This window comes from Anthonomus grandis, chromosome 11, assembly GCF_022605725.1.
Source record: "Anthonomus grandis grandis chromosome 11, icAntGran1.3, whole genome shotgun sequence".
In the NCBI taxonomy this organism is placed as follows: domain Eukaryota; kingdom Metazoa; phylum Arthropoda; class Insecta; order Coleoptera; family Curculionidae; genus Anthonomus; species Anthonomus grandis.
The window spans coordinates 10,510,838-10,528,218 of record NC_065556.1 but is presented as its reverse complement, the minus strand read 5'-3'; the positions used below and the strand labels follow the sequence as shown (position 1 = coordinate 10,528,218).

At 33.1% G+C, this 17,381-nt stretch overlaps 1 protein-coding gene across 1 annotated transcript in view; it reads right to left on the bottom strand.

Moving 5' to 3' along the window:
- Positions 1-803: 803 nt before the first annotated feature.
- Positions 804-17,381, bottom strand: part of LOC126742309 (uncharacterized) — a 77,714-nt gene continuing 61,136 nt past the window's right edge. Inside the window, exons 7-9 of the mRNA XM_050448950.1 lie at positions 15,919-16,140; positions 1,379-1,594; positions 804-1,317 (exon numbers count right to left, since the gene is read on the bottom strand). Coding sequence (XP_050304907.1) covers positions 1,166-1,317; positions 1,379-1,594; positions 15,919-16,140 — 590 coding nt within the window. The 3' untranslated portion in view covers positions 804-1,165. The remainder of the gene's footprint in view (positions 1,318-1,378; positions 1,595-15,918; positions 16,141-17,381) is intronic.

The window sequence follows — 17,381 nt, the reverse complement described above, 5'->3', positions numbered from 1 at the left end:
AAAAAAGTAAAATATTGAAAAGAAGAAAGGAGCTAAGAGGTCGACCTCATCTGGCTTTATTAAAAATCTAATATACTTTAAGTAAATTATTTTATTTAAGAATTATTAAACTTTGATTTAAATGTAATGAAAGGTATCGTTAAATATCTAAGTTAATATTTCTTTTGAATATGTGAATAAATCAATTTTTTCTTCTTTTCAATAATAGCGGATATAAGGTAGTACTTTCTAAATTAATATTTAGTGAAAGAGTGACGTGATATCCTTAAAAATAGGAAACAAATTTATTTTACCCATTAAGAAATCTGTATAATTTAAGAATTTTCTTGTTAAAGGATAGATATTAAAAAAAAAAACGTTATTTGAATGTATAATTCTACTTCTCTCTAGTGTTTTTTTTCCTAACAATAATGCTTTTTTTGGGACCTTTCGTGCTCTAATATCCAAATTTTTTTCCTACTCTCTCTTTACAAAGTGATTTCACAGGATGCTAAAATCAGAAAATTTGTATTTAAGAAATTTTAGTAATTCTGTGTCTGTCAACTCCATAGCCAGGCACAGAATTAAAGGTTATGTTCTGCACAATATTGGGCAGTTTTATTTGTAATATTTTCAAATTTTAATATTTCAATTTCATGCTATCGATGGTATCTAACATTTATAACATGAAATTTAAAATGTTCATACGAATGTATATTTCAGACAAGGTCAATGGATATGAAATATATTTAAATAATTACTATAACCAACATGTACTCAGAATTCTATAATACGTACAAAATATAAATACAATAAAACCCAAACAGCGTTTACTGTTTTCCGCAAATTAAAAGTAAACAAAAACAATATTATCTTCTATTAATAGTACAAAAAATTATTTACAACATAATAAACATTTACAAATAAAAAAATATAACTTGACTATTAGCTAAAGATTTATATACATGCTATGATAAATCAATTACAATTTCTCAGTCACATTAAGTTAACAAAATTATCTTCATTTTTTAATAATATTTTACTCATTCGAGATTTATTTAGCAATAAATTTAAGGCGATGTGTCATGTATATGCTGCTGAACTCTTATATACCAAGATATTTTTTTATTATCATAATAAAATGTCATGTACATACATGTTACTTATCACAGGTAAAATTTATATTTTACAACAAAAAGAAATCAGGTCCAACATAATCTCCGCAAGTAGGAAAATTTGATGGGGTCGCTACCATTTCGTGTCTCTCTCCCACTTCAATTACCATGTCCAATCCTTTACTCCAACCATGCGAGTTTTCATCCCTTATCATCCAAGTGCCTTAAAAATTTTAATAATGCTGAATATTATACTAAAGATAACAATGTTTATTGCAACTTACCAGGGTTATCTGCAAGAAATCTTAAAATGACCACTCCATACTTTGGCACCCGCACAGTATCTTTCATTACGGGATTCTTTAGATTTCTTTTTAATAAATTTCCGGTTTTATCCAATTCTATTATTTCTTTTCTTGTGGGTGGATAGTCAAATTCCCGAGAGCCAATCACGTAGAAGTGGTTTCCATGAAAATGGAGAACGTGTTCGTCATCTCCAGCTATAAAAAATAAAATGCTGGTTTTATTTTCATTTAACAACTTTACGCAAAATTAAAGTTATATCAATCAAAGCTATATTGCGAATTTTGATAAATCCTAAAAGTCTATAAAATAAAAATTCTTTAACTAACAGAACTACACCCGCACAGCTAGCGCTTTTATATGTGTAGCTAGCGCATTAAAACTAAAGTATTGGGTAAAATAAACCAAAGCAGATTCGTCGTTCGAAAAGACTGGAAAATATGCTTATTGATTTTTTCAGTTTTTAAAAATTTACATTTATAAATCACGTCTTACGCTACGATTATATTTTTTAGAGTTAGTTTTCAGCTCTGCCTTTAATGCTTTCTAATAATATTTCCTTCTTTGAACTGCTTTTAATGGTTTTCTAAAGTAGCATTACAAACGATACAGTATGTTTAATTAAATTTCATAGGTTTTTTTTAAATTTTATAGTCTTTTGCGTCATACTTAGGATACCCAAGCTTCTTGAAAAATTGAAAATATATTACCTATATCATTGTAACAATATATTATATTCGCGTCCAGTCCGAATATATTATCTTGATTATTTACTACGTAGTCCGCCCCTGGCTACCAACCGTGCACCATATTTAAAGACCTAAATATAAAATTAAAAAACCTCGCGCTGCCAAACCCTCCCCGACCCCGTCGGTCTCTCTCTTATTCATTCGTTTCTGGTGCACCGTGCCGTCCACTTCGTTTACGCCGCGCTGTACGATTTAAACACGTGATATTTGTGTATTTTGACTATTTTGCAGTTTAACTGGTTTATTCGGTTTGATTCAGGTGAGTCAGGATCTTTCTGATTAGTTCTCACATAGGACATATCTTTGTAGATCGACCATTATGGGAAAACATAAAAGAAAAGATAAAAGTAGGTCAAGGTCGAGGGGTAGAGCTCGTTCCAAATGCTCTTTAAGCAAGGAATATGACGACCTACGTCGACACCGGAAAATATCTAGGCTTGAGAGAGAGAAAGAGAAGGCGCACAGGTCGCGGTCTCGGTCAAGTTCTAGAAAAAGCAAAGGTTCCTCGAATGCGATTAGGAAAATAAAAACACATGGCGGGAGATCTCGTTATCGCGCTCGTCGTTCTCCGAGTGAGACGAGTGTGCGTAGGGATCGGATAGAAAGGGACAGACGAAGCCATGATGGTGGGAGTCGCAGCCCGAGTGTTGCGATCTCGCTTTATAGTCGGGGCCGTACGTCGCGTACTACGGCGCGCGATTCGAGGTCTCGTTCTGTAAGCCATTGCTTAGATACAGAGAATATTATCACGGACACAGGTCCGGCTCAGGGAAAAAAATGGAGTTTTGATAGAAGATGACTCTCCGGTCTTAGTTTTATCTGAGGATACTCTACTATCCGAGGAGACAAGAAACATGCTGGGCCCGGACCCTAGCAGTGTTAAAAAGTCTAGTTTTAAATTGCACCCGGCCGTTGAGGCAATATGGTCATATATTTTGCCTTTTGGCCTATCCAAAGAAGAAACCGACGAGTTTCTTAAAAAATATGAAATGCCGGAAAATTGTAAGCTTTTATTGCCTCCCAAAATAAATCCGGAGATTGAAGCCGGCATGAATTCTTTATACGGTGTTAGAGACCAGACTCATACTGGGTACCAAGCTTTACTTAGCCAATCTCTTTACGCGTTAGGTCTAGCTTTAAACGCCCTTTTGGGGAACGATTTAAAAATGCCGAAAGAGTCAAAAGAAAAAGTTTTGGTTCCAGTGGCGGACGCTGGTCGCATTTTGTGTAACCTTTTTAACTCAATATCCAATAAAAGGCGTCAATTAATTACTCCTATGATGAATAAACAAATAAAAAAGTTGGTAGACAAAATACCACCTGGAGAATTTTTATTTGAAACCAATTTAGGGGAAAAAATTCAGGCTTTAAGGGCCATGGAAAAAGTTGGCAAGGAAATACGACCAGTACCTGTCACGCGGTTTACCCCTCGTGCACAGCCCTTTATCCCCGGAACTTCAGAAAAGAGGAGTGGGGGGGGGGGGAGGAAATAAACCTTCCACGAGTGCACAGGGAAACAGGGGACGCCCGTTCCATTACAGAAGGGAAATGAGAACACAGAAAGGGCGACCTTCGACATACAAAGCAGCTCCTCAAAAGAGGCGCTAGAGGTAAGTTATGATGAAGACGTCTTTGCGGGGCGCTTGTCACGGTTTTTACCTGCTTGGAAAAAAGTGACCACTAATTCTATTGTCTTATCTTGGATAAAAAGTTACAGGATTGAGTTTTCTAAAAAACCTCCTTTTAACTATAATAGTCATATAAGCCATAAACTTTCTGTTAGCGAAGAAGCTCTTATGACTTCGGAAGTTGAGAAGCTTCTTAGAATAGGCGCTATCAAAAAATGTAAAGCTTGTCCTGACCAGTTTATTTCCTCAATTTTCCTTGCAGACAAGAGTAATGGGAAAAAACGTTTCATTTTAAACCTTAAAAGCTTAAACAATTTTGTAATTGCCCCACATTTTAAAATGGAGGATTACAGAACTGCCTTAAAACTAATAAGTTGTGGTTCTTTTATGACCACAGTTGATCTAAAGGATGCCTATTTTTCAATTTTAGTGCATCCTGATCATCGCAAGTACTTAAGATTCTATTTTAAAAATTGCCTTTACGAATTCACTTGTATCCCTTTTGGTTTATCATCGGCCCCCTTTTGTTTTACAAAATTAATGAAACCTGTACTTTCTCTTCTACGCAAAAAGGGCATTTTGTGTATAAATTATTTAGACGATTTTCTCATTCTTGGAGACACTTTTGATAGTTGTCTAGAGAATACTAGAGTTCTTATTGACTTATTAAGATCTCTGGGCTTTATTTTGAATAGAGAAAAAAGTTGTCTTTCCCCAAGCACTGTTCAAACCTTTTTGGGGTTCGTTTTTGATACTAAGTCAATGAAAATCGAACTACCTATGAAAAAGAAGGAAATCGTATATAATTTATCACATATTTTTAGAAATAAAGCCACTTGTAGGATTCGGGAATTAGCAAAATTCATCGGTATTTTAATTTCTGCTTGTCCCGCCGTGAAATATGGTTGGCTATACACCAAATTTTTAGAAAGAGAAAAATTTTTAGCTTTGTCCCGAAATAATACGAATTTTGATGCGTTAATGCCCCTCTCCTCCTTTTTGCATAATGATCTCAGCTGGTAGAGAGAAAATATATTCAAATCTTTTAACAATATTAAAAGTGATAATTATAAGCAAGTAATTTTTACCGATGCGTCTTTGACCGGATGGGGGGCATGCTGTAATGGGGAAAAGACCCATGGTTTTTGGTCTGAACAGGATAAGAATAGCCATATTAATTATTTGGAATTGCTTGCCATATTTCACGGCTTAAGATGTTTCTCAAAGCAACTTTTTAATTGCAACGTTTTGATAAGATGCGATAACACCACTGCCATATCGTATATTAATCGCATGGGCAGTATTCAAAACCCAAAACTTTGCTTTCTAACTAGAGATATATGGCAGTGGTGTGAGAGCAGAAACATATGGATTTTTGCATCCTACGTGAGTTCAAGCGACAATTACGAGGCTGATCTCGAATCCCGACAAACAAATCAAGATTCTGAATGGTCATTATCTGACGACGCTTTTCAAATAATCGTGAAAACTTTTGGACAACCTGAAATAGATATATTTGCCTCGCATATAAATAATAAATGCACGGATTATATATCATGGCGAAGAGATCCGGGTTCAGTTATGGTAGATGCATTTACCGTGAACTGGAACAATTTATATTTTTATGCTTTCCCTCCATTTAGCGTTTTGTTGAGGGTATTACAAAAAATAATTCAAGATAAGGCAGTAGGTATTATAATTGTGCCTCTTTGGCCTTCACAGCCTTGGTTTCCACTTTTTTTCAGGCTGGTTGTGGGGAAAGAAATTTATTTTGAACCGTCTAAAAAACTATTATCTTCTTCTTCCAGCCAGTCGCATCCATTAGCTCATCATCTTACCCTGGTGGCCGCCAAATTATCGGGTCTTCATTTGAACAAAGAAACGTCCCCAAAATAGCCATTGAAACTATGATTTCTTCGACTGCCGACTCCACTGTAAAACAATACGATACTACTTACCGTTTATGGTGGCAGTTCTGTTTAAGAAGAAACCTGTCACCTTATAAAGCTTCCAATCATGAGGTTCTCACTTTTCTACAGACTATTGCAGAGAAACATAATTATAAATTTGGGTCGTTAAATTCTCACAGGTCAGCTCTTAGCCTTATTTCCTATTATGATCTTGGAGCTGACCCTATAATAAAGAGATTTATGAAGGGCATTTCTCGGTTGAGACCTTCTCGACCAAGGTATACCAATACATGGGACCCCCAGTTAATTTTGTCTTACATCGAAGAACAGGCAGAAAACTCGACTATGCAACATCTTTCTCAAAAGTTGGTGACAATGTTGGCTTTGATCACCGGGGGCAGGCTGCAAACTATATCTCTTATAGATTATCCAACGTAATAGAAAATTCTGAGGGAATTCAGATTAATATTACAGACCCGATTAAAACATCTGGGATTGGTAAGGACCAGCCTACCCTTCATATACCTTTTTTCAAGGAAAAGCCACTGTTATGCGTGGCAACTACGTTAAAAACTTACATTGTGAGGACCCAGCCTTACAGAAAGCCAGATCAAGATTTAATTTTGCTAACCCTTAAAAAGCCATACAAAACGGCCAGCAAGCAAACGGTGAGCAAATGGGTGAAGCAAATGATGTCATCAGCTGGGCTTGACACGTCAGTGTTTAGGCCCCACTCTACACGGCATGCATCTGCTTCTGCTGCCTTAAGGAAAGGAGTGACTTTGGAAACAATCTTCAAGACTGCGGGATGGTCAAATCAGTCGACCACCTTTGCTAGATTTTACAATCGTCCGTTATCCAATACAACGGATTTTGCCAGGGCAGTTTTAAACATTATTACTTAGTTTAATATTATTTAGCAATGCTACTTACTTATGGTTTGATATTTTGTAAAGCCATCAAGGAAAATACAGTTTATTTTTGTAAAACAAATGTTCCTTTTTTCCATGTTCATTAATCTTTAACACGAAATCTCTGAACAACTACGTAGTAAATAATCAAGATAATATATTCGGACTGGACGCGAATATAATTAAACGATCAAACGAACTTACCTGAAGTGAAGTTCGATCGTAATTATATGAAGCGTCCAGTCCGAATATATTATCTTCCCTCCCGCCAACAGACCCCAAATTGTGTTAAAATGATTAATGAGCAATAGGATCTTTAAAAGAATGAATAAGAGAGAGACCGACGGGGTCGGGGAGGGTTTGGCAGCGCGAGGTTTTTTAATTTTATATTTAGGTCTTTAAATATGGTGCACGGTTGGTAGCCAGGGGCGGACTACGTAGTAAATAATCAAGATAATATATTCGGACTGGACGCTTCATATAATTACGATCGAACTTCACTTCAGGTAAGTTCGTTTGATCGTTTAATTACAATTGTGTATACTTGTACTGAAAATAATTGAAACACATGTATTTTGCAGAAAGACGGAAAAACGCTACCTTTTTTTAAATATATAAGCAATATAAATCATAATTAGGTAATGAGTTTACAGTCATTTTGATCAAATTAAAATCTTACTAGTCAAATAATCTGCATATCTAAGTATATTACTTTAAAACATAATTACCTAACTCATATATAATGCATTTATTTCTATGTATCAACATTTTTTTTACTATGTTAGTTACTCTACGTTTCATATGGGAAGCATATTACAAACATTTCTAAAGTTGCTTATTCAGTACCTGAAACATCACTTTGTATTTAAAAAGGTTTATGACTATAGTATTTTATGACTATAATACTTTTTACGAGTTAGCAACCAAATATATTAATTGTTACTGATTTAATTATGTTAATTTAAATTGAATAACATACATGCATCAGGTATTCAGCCCTTTTCCTGCTTACACCATTTCCCATATTGCATATTGCATGTCTATTTGCATGATCTTCTATATTATAGAGAATTTCCGGGCGGATTTAGGCAGAATTCATTCTCTAATGGATAATGTCGGATTTTCCCCATATGTGTTGTAAAATTGAGTTACACCAAAATACGGTTTATATTTAAGAGAATGCGGAGCGAGTTATTGAGGTGTCTAAAGGTTATTAAGGTGAATTTGAATTTATTAATTATTGTCAATCTGATGAGATGGTTCCAGGCGTTAAACGCGTATTTAATACACGTAATTTTTTGACTCTAGATACAGTGCGGCTCTTAATTGTCCCCCCTCTCTTATCTTTTGAATGCGTTCATATAAAAATTTGAAATTTGAAAAATGTTGAATAAACACATTTATATTAATGACGTCGTTCTCCAACCCAAACTTTTTTTCAGAGAAATTTTATTGCAAACTATTAACTATTTTTACTAGATAGCATATAGTACAGCACATATACAGTGCATCCGTAAAGTAGCGGATAAATTCAATAAAAATGAAATGGACCGTTTCTGAAAAAAATACCCGAATACGTCGATTTTAATATTGGGTTTAGGGTTTTTTTACGTGCAGATGAAATATACAGGGTAACTCGAAAAAAAAATGACGTCATCATTATGTTTTTTAAATGGAAATCACAATTTTTTAAATGTGTCATAAAACTATTCTTACTTCAAGAGCTATGGAAGATGATTTTTACCGAAATGGTTCACCGAATGTCATACACAACACCCTCAAAAAGTCAATGTGTGGTGTGGCATAGTGGAAGTTTTAGCTTTCTTTCTAAATGGTGTGGTCTTCAAGTTAACAAGTTCATTTTCTCGAGGTTAAGATTCGACCTGATGGTTACTGTTAAAAATAATCGCCCGCAACAGCAAAACTGATAAAATTCACTAAATATTGAGCGACACGGGCTAAACAGGATAGTGCAGCAGAAAAAACAATATCGAATTACCAAGTGCCGCGTGTTGGCCTGCAAAACAAAGACTTAATTGTATCGGGCCAAGTGTTCGTCATTTAGTTTTTAGCTTAACTAGTCTTTACTTAGAGTTGTTCAAAGTAGGGTGTCGCTTAATAAAAAACTTGTTTACGACCCGGGCGTTTTATTTACCTTTTTGCGTTAAGTAGGTAAAATTTCATATGGTGCCGAAACCCGGGAAGCTTTTTATTGTTTAACGTAACGATGAGTATAATATACTGAGTGATATTGTTAAGGCAATATTAAAGTAACGAATAACGTCATTATAACGGCCTGATTTTAAGAACGTTTTATTTAATTTCGGTGTATTTTTTTTTTACATTTTTAACGAAATTTATAAAAGCCGCCGAAGACCTATTGGCTTACGAATACGATAACGTGGAAGAACTAAAAGTACAACAAGAAGGACGACAACAGGAAGAACTAAAAGTATACAAGAATTCGAATTAAAGAAATCAGTGATAAACTGTCTACTGCTAATGAACAATATATGGCAATATTCTGCTAATATTCTGCTTCAAAGTATTCTGCTAATATACAGGTAACAGGTAATGCACTGGAAAATACAAGGATAAAGCCTAAAACAATGGTAAGGTTACCTAAATTAGAACTATTAAAATTCAATGGCGACTTGCATCAGTGGGTTATGTTTTGGGAACAGTATAGTGCAGCGATTCATAATATTACCGAGCTTGATGACGATGCTAAATTTGGTTACTTAAAGACTTTATTAACAGGGAAAGCTGGAATTGCAATACAGGGTTTAACGCTAAATAAAGCATGTTACCAAGGCGCCATTGAGTTATTAAAAAATGAGTTTGGCAAAACAGAAAAACTGATGGACACTTACATACAAAAATTATTGGCTTTACAACCTGTAAAAAGTCGTGGAGATATTCTTGCTTTAAAGAAAGCAAGAATATCTATTTGATATTTTGCAGTATAATTATATAATTATATAATTATATAATTATACTATAATCGTTACAGTATAATTATATAATAATACTGTAACGATTACAAAGTCACTACAAGCATTAGGAATCAAGTCACTTTATTTTAATTTTAAAGAATATCTTCGGATCAGTATAGAATGATGTTAAAATCAGTAATTTTAAAGAATTTGCCTTATTTCATGAAAGTTGATTTTAATAAATATATTTTAGAGAAAAAATCAAATACATCTGAATGCTCGCATATAGCTTCAGTAGGAAGTGGCCAATCTAACGATTCTGAGCTCTCGTACACTAACCATATGGCCAAACTTCTTAAGTTCTTAAAGGTAGAAATAGATTTTGTAGAACAGGCTCAAAGTATTATGCCTAGTGGTGAAAAACCCAAACATCTAGAATTTGGAAAAGACAAGAATAGTAGTTTTACAGTAGCAGGTTTATTCACACCAGTAGAGGAAAAGTGCCTTTTTTGTTCTGGAAAACATAAAACGATATTGTGTAAGGCTAATTTAACTTTGTAACAGAAAAAGGATATTCCTAAATCAAAAAATTGTTGTTTTCATTGTACAAAAGTTAACCACACATCACGATTTTGTAAAACATCTCATTTAAAGTGTGAAAAATGTGGCAAAAAACAAACTTCTCTTTGTGATCCTAGTTATGTAAATACCCAGACAAGTACCAGTAGGCAAGCTACAATAAAGCAAAATATAAGTAATAATAACGTAAGTTTAACTGAAAATATCGAAAGTTCTACTTCTTCGAGCTTATTGGCTAACGAAAACTTGAGCCATATGTATTTACACACTGCAGCCGCATTTGTACTAAATAATAATAATCATCAAGCATATCATCATCGAGCGGGAGTTAAACAACTTTTATAAAGGAATCAGTTATTAAAAGTTTAAATTTGAAAGTAACGGGCATACATTACATTTCTATTATGCCTTTTTGGGACTTCCTCGGTAGTTCCCCAAAACTTGTAAACGTGTAAATTTTTGGCTTTAATCCAAATATACTGATAATTTAATAGAAATGTCTGCATTGATAGTGCCTGAGATATGTTTTGATTCTCTGAAACTCCTCTGTAACTCAGGATGCAGTTGTTAACGATGTTGTCGTAAATTTTCCTATGGCTGATACCTGCGATTATCAAAGTGTTAATGGCATATCATTGGAGCAGACAACTATTGGAAATTTATAACGGGTAGCGCTAAAAAATTTACGGACTCTTTAACCGCGTTGAACACTAAATTAGGTTGGACCTTTCTTGGTGTGGATCAATCTACTAACTTTTCGGGTTATGTAAACGTTTCTAACTTAATGAATGTACAACTGGCAAAGGTGGATTGTACAGACGAATTTAAAGTTCAACGGTTTTGGGACTTGGACTTAATTGGTATTTTAAGTGTCAAAGCGAATAAATCCACCTCATCATTTATTCAAGATAAAATAAAATTTAACGGTTGTGGCTATGAAATTAATCTTTCGTGGATTAATGACAATGTCAAACTAGACTCCAACTATGAGAATGCGCGATTACGGTTAAATTCGTTATTAAATAAACTCAGTAAAAATTCTAAGTTGTTGGAATACGATGCCACGATGCAAGAATACATTATTAACGATTGTGCTGAACCGGCTAATCAAACAATTTCGGGTCAAGCGTACTATATGCCACATCGGGCGGTATATCGCGAGGAAAAGAACACAACGAAAATTCGCGAGTGCGCATGCGCGAGGTTGCTGTTCACTTAACGAGATGTTGGAATCTGGTGAAAATTTAGTACCTAAGTTGCTACGAGTCTTATTAAATTTCAGAATTGGGAAGATTGGACTATCAGCTGACATAGAAAAGGCGTTGCAAATTATATTAACAGAAAATGAGCGAGACTGCCACAGGTTTTTATGGTTTGACAGACCACTAACAGGAGACACAGATTTATCAGAAGTTGCAGAATTCAGGATGAAAAGGGTTACTTTTGGGCATGAAGTCCATTTTTGTTAGCTGCAACATTGAAAAAGCATTTAAAAAAAAAAGCAAAATCAGATCAAGCTGACGCCATTGTGAACTTTCGTCCGCTTACTTATATATATAAAAGTGAATAGTGAATCCAGAAAATATTATATTAACTCCCAATTAGTTTTTGAATGGAAATACCCATACTTCAAATTTTTAAAATTCTGATAAGGTGCCTAATGAAGCAGATGAGCAGTATTGAAGCTGTGGGAAAGAAGAATTGTCGTAATGAAGAGATTCTGGAAGGTGTTGTCTTCTGACTATCTACAACAGCTAAGATCTGTACATTATAATATCAACAGTACAACGCAGATCTTTAAAGTTGGTGACGTAGTACATGACCAGCGTTTTCCAAGGCAGCAGTGGAAGTTAGTTAGGTAGAAGACGTTTATCTGGGAAGAGATAGACGATGACAACTCGTTAAAATGGGACACACATATTGACTTTTTATCAAGAAAATTAAGTTCCGCTTGTTTTGCGTTAAGATCAATTTCTAAGGAGCTTAGCCTGTCTACTTCTAGAACAGTTTATTTTACCCTTTTTGGATCGCACCTTCGATACGCCCTTCCATTCTGGGGTACATGTAGTGCAACTCAATTTGACCGTATTTTTAGACTACAAAAGAGAGCTTTACGTTATACACTGAGACTTAAATACAGATGTCATTGCCAGCATTTCTTCAAAAAATTTCAAATATTAACTTTTCCATCCTTATTCATATTTGAGTCCCTTTGTCTAATACGCAAACACGGTTCAGCATCTGATAGGCCTTCCCATAGTTATCTACTTAGATACACGGAACATGATCTATACCTGCCTACCCCACATTCAGAGTTGGTCAAAAGTTCCATATTATATAATGCAAAAAAAATGCACAATCATCTGCCATTGGAAATTAAATCCATCACATCTTTTTTTGCATTTCGTAAAGCATTAAAAGCATTCTTACTGGAGAGAGCTTTTTACACAGTTAATGATTTTTTTTTTGTAATCATTGATTTGAAATTTCGCACTAGCTGATTATGTATTTTTACTATCTGTACATGTTTAGGTATACTGCTTTTTGTAGCTATTTTAGGATTTTTTATAAATTTTTACTTTTTTAAACATTTTTTACATTTTTTTTAACGTAGAGAGATTTTTTAATGATCTATTTTTTTGACATTGTATACATTAAGTTGTATATTTTATAATAATATTTTTGACTACTTACAATTTTTAAATTGTATTAATCTGTATATATTGTAGATAATCTATTCTATTTATTTATTTATAGTTTTTTTAAATTTTGTTTTGTTTTTCTTTTTTTTAATTGTGTTTCGTTTGCATTTTTGTGTCTTTTTTGTTTTACAGCTTTGTCTACAAATTGTAACAATTTCTTGACAATAAAGCATTGATTGATTGATATTCGAGCCTGAAAAATACGAGCCAGCAATGGAACTACGATGAAGAGGCCTATCCAGTTGCTATTTGTCCAATTTGTCATTTAGTTTTTAGCTTAAATAGTCTTTACTTAGATTTGTTCAAAGTAGGGCGTCGCTTAATAAAAACTCGTTTACGCCCCGGGCGATTTATTTACCTTTTATTTACCGGGCGTTTTTTTGCGTAACTAACTGCATAACGAAGGTAAAATTTCATAGTTACCTCATGGCAACACTAGCCATAGAACGTAAAAGATTACTACACCCTTTCTAAAAGACCCTCCAACATCTTGAGGTAAGCTGGATTTCTATTCTTTGTAAACATTTTCTCATGGTTTTTAAGCCGCCATTTTTTAAGTTTCACGTGTTAATTTTAGGGTCTTATGCAGGATCTTAGGTAAGGTCTTATGCAGCGTCTTAAGCCAAGCCTTAAGCGAAGTATTAAGTCTTAAGTGCCATCCCAAGACCATCCCAAGCCACTCCGACGCTTTTTCCATTTCCCATCATAAATTAGAGCTGTATCAGGATTTCTTGCCTCATCACGACGTTATTGATTGGACCTAGGCAGCTTCTGTCCTTGAACCTACACAATGGGTTACCAGGTCAAACCAGATAAAAGGAATGTGTAAGCAATGTCATTATTTCTCATTTGTTATTGTTATTTGGATTTTAGGACTAGTCATATTGGCTAACTTATAATATGTAATAGTTCCTTAATTTACTAATTATTATCTAGTGACAAAGAACTTTAGATCTCGCCGCCAATGTAATTTAATTTGCATATCTGCTGAAATAGTTTATTCAATACCTTTTAATGTCACTTTCCTGCGGTAGGTTGCTGACTTTGGTCAAAAGATAGGTAGATACCAGCGGGTTATTGATTCTGTTTTAATGTTTTATAACTTTGGTGCATTGAGTTTTGATTTCAAAGGTTGTACTTTTAATAAGAAACTGTCGTATAATTTTTACAACAATGATTTATTTTAATGAAAGATTAAACAACGAACACTGACCAGTATTCACAGATTTTTTTTAATAATATAGTGTTGTTCAGGCTTACTTTGTGTTTTACTATATGTTATATTTCCTTACATTCTTTAATATTCTTTACATTCTTTTGTGTATATGAGAACCAATTTGTCAGTTAAAGGGGCTTTCAACTACATTATTTATTTTTTAAAAGGTAAGCATCCCTAAAATAATTCATGGCAACCCACCACCAATTAGCGTTCTCCAGACTGATAGGCTGCCGTTAATATGTGCCACTCTATTAAAGACATTCAACATCAGTCAACTTTTATTGAACGCAAAAATCAAATGAAAACCGATTACAACATAATGATTAAACTTGCTCTACAACTTTTAAACGTCAAACGAATTTTTTGACAAAAATAACGTGATTGAGTATTTCAGAAGGGAAAATTTATTTATATTAAGGAATACAAAATGTTTATAGAGTACAGAAAAAAAAAACTCTATTTCCTAAGTGTAATAAAATTAAATAAATTTTTTTCTAGTTAGATGTTGGAATAAATCATTGTAAATTTAAATCATTAAAAGAAAAATTCATTAATTTGTATATATGCAGACGGAACTTTGCTGAGAACGGTGCTTTGAATCACCTTTATCTATCCTTACCTTGATATGTGGAATGAGAATTCCCATCACCTTTATTGAGCTTTTGCTGGGCCCTTCCCCTTGATATTCATATTTTAGTAGACAGTAGTTTGTCTAAAGAATTTAGTAAGAATTGAGTAAAAAAATATATTTGTAACAAAATTCGCCTAGGTTATTCAATTGGGGCTTTTGATTTAGAACCTCTTATTTAATCCACACATAATCCATATGTGGACGTCCAACAAAAACACAATAATTAGAGATTTTAATTTGTACTTTAAAACATTATACAGGATGTATATTGTTTTAATTATAAATAAAATAAAACAAACTACCGAAACAGAAAACGATACTTATCGTTGTGTTTGTTATGTTTCGGTAAGTTTTTCTTTCGTGTTTTAAATTCTCAAACAATCGAAAATTATTCTTTTCTATGAATTTTTAACGTAAATATTTTTATATGAACTACTGAACATGTTAATTTATTTCCCACTTTCATAATGTCTTAGTTTAGGAAAAATATTTAAAATGCTGTAACGGTGTATATGTTACGACTGATGATGTGCATATTTGCATTATTTGCAATTTCAATTGCTTTTGTAATAAATACCCAATTTTTAAACATACCTAAACAGGTAGAACAAAAAAAATTATAAAAAACACAAAAACCTTTTTCCTAGCATTAATTCTTATAATAACTTAACAACCTAAGCCTGGAATAGATTTTCTATGTAAAAGAAGAAGAAAAGCAACTAACTTTATTTTGGGATTCTACTTTTTTCGTGGTTTGAGAGTTTTATTTATTTTGTGTTAACCCAGGAATATTCAGCTACGATACAAAAATAATAAAAGATCAAAAAAGTTAATTTTTAGTTGCTTTACGCAAGAACAAAAATGTAAATTTTGAAAGAGAACTGTGCTCATTTTTAATTTCAAAGAAAAATATTTAATATATCCCCTTTATATTGAAAAGGTATTAATCAGACCTATATATGTCTATATATATATATATATATATATATATATATATATATTTCGCCTTAAAACCACTTAAAGTACGACTCTTGAAAATTTAGCCAAGTACTTAACTAACAACGTTTTCGCCTAATTCTGTAAGAAGGTTATTAAAGATTAACCAATTAAAGTTTAAAAAAAAAAGAGTACCTTTCTTATTACACGACTAGTATGTTACGATCCTTGTAATATAACTTCCACTAATAATAGAAAATAGTGCACAATTTGTTAATAGAGAAAGCTATTTAATTACCACTGATAAACTAAAAACAAACCTCGCTCTATAAGAATTATCTCGACAGTGTGTCCCAAAGGAACAGTCTCCAGGTGTACACATTCACATATATTTCTGTCCAGACACCTGTCCGGCTGTGAAAATTCATTACAAATTAATGCTGATGGAATATCCAGGGGTTGAGTCAGCAGCGGTGACGACGGATAGCTAAACGTTAAATTGTTTAATCTGTAAATTTTTCTTCGAAGGTCCGTAAAGCCACCTAAAAATAATACATATACGTTAATATTTTAAATAGGAGTTGTAAAATAAATTTTATTTTATTAGTTTGTTCCTAGAATATTCTATTAATTTGCATAATAAGCAAACAAAAACAGACAATATACTTCAGTAAGAATGCTAATACACGTTAGTTACTTCATATTTGGAATGTTTCTCATTTATTTTATGCAGTAAATTATAAAAATCTCGAAATATAAAACAAATAGATGGTTCTGATCAAATCTACTAAAATATAATTTTTCATAGTAATATCATGACTAAAGGTGGCAGATAATAATATTTTACAGCTGCTCCTAGATAAAAGTGGTAAAAAAACACAATTTAAATTCAGAACGGTTCTTAACGGTGCTATTTGGCAAATGGCCTAACATTAACATAACATTTAGATAAAAATTATTTATTACTTAAAAAATTGATTATTATGAAGGAAAAGTTTGATTTATTTAAAAACTCGAATACAGCAGAATACATATTAAAAAGCTGAAACTTATAATTGCAGTTTCTAACGTTATACCCGCAGCCTCTTTAAGAGCAGGCCAAACATAATTTATCTCCGGCTGTAACAACATCGATTAATGTTGAATGGGATGGTAGAGCCAGGCGATGCTAATCAGATAATTAGAAATCAATAATATAAGTCCTTCGCGATCAAACAAAAACAAACTTACAAAGTCACTACAGAGACAAATTTTCAGGTTTTCTAGTCGAACTGGTTTATTCGTCATGTCAATATCGATAAATCAAAGATTAAATTTATTTAAATTCTTAATAGTGAAGAAATAATCCATACTAGCAGTGGAGTCGTAGATCAAGGTAAAATGAAAATGCATGTCTGCCTTCTCCCTTCACTTATTGATTAAACATTCAGTTAATTTAAAATTCCCGACATGTTTCGGATACAGTGATATCCATCATCAGGAGATAAAAAGTTTAAAATTGGTATTAGATATACGCCCCAGGGTTTGATTCCATGTCAAATATTTTTTTTATTATATTATTTTTAATTTTATTTGTTTACATGGACACCACTGTATCCGAAACATGTCAGGAATTTTAAATTAACTGAATGTTTAATAAATAAGTGGAGGGAGACTGCAAGATTTTCATTTTACCTCTATTTAAATTCGCCGATGTTTTGCTAAATTTATTGGCTTCCTCATGAGAAATTAAGAATTTTGGACCTAGTCATTAGCTTAATAAAAAACAGTTAGGTATATCAGA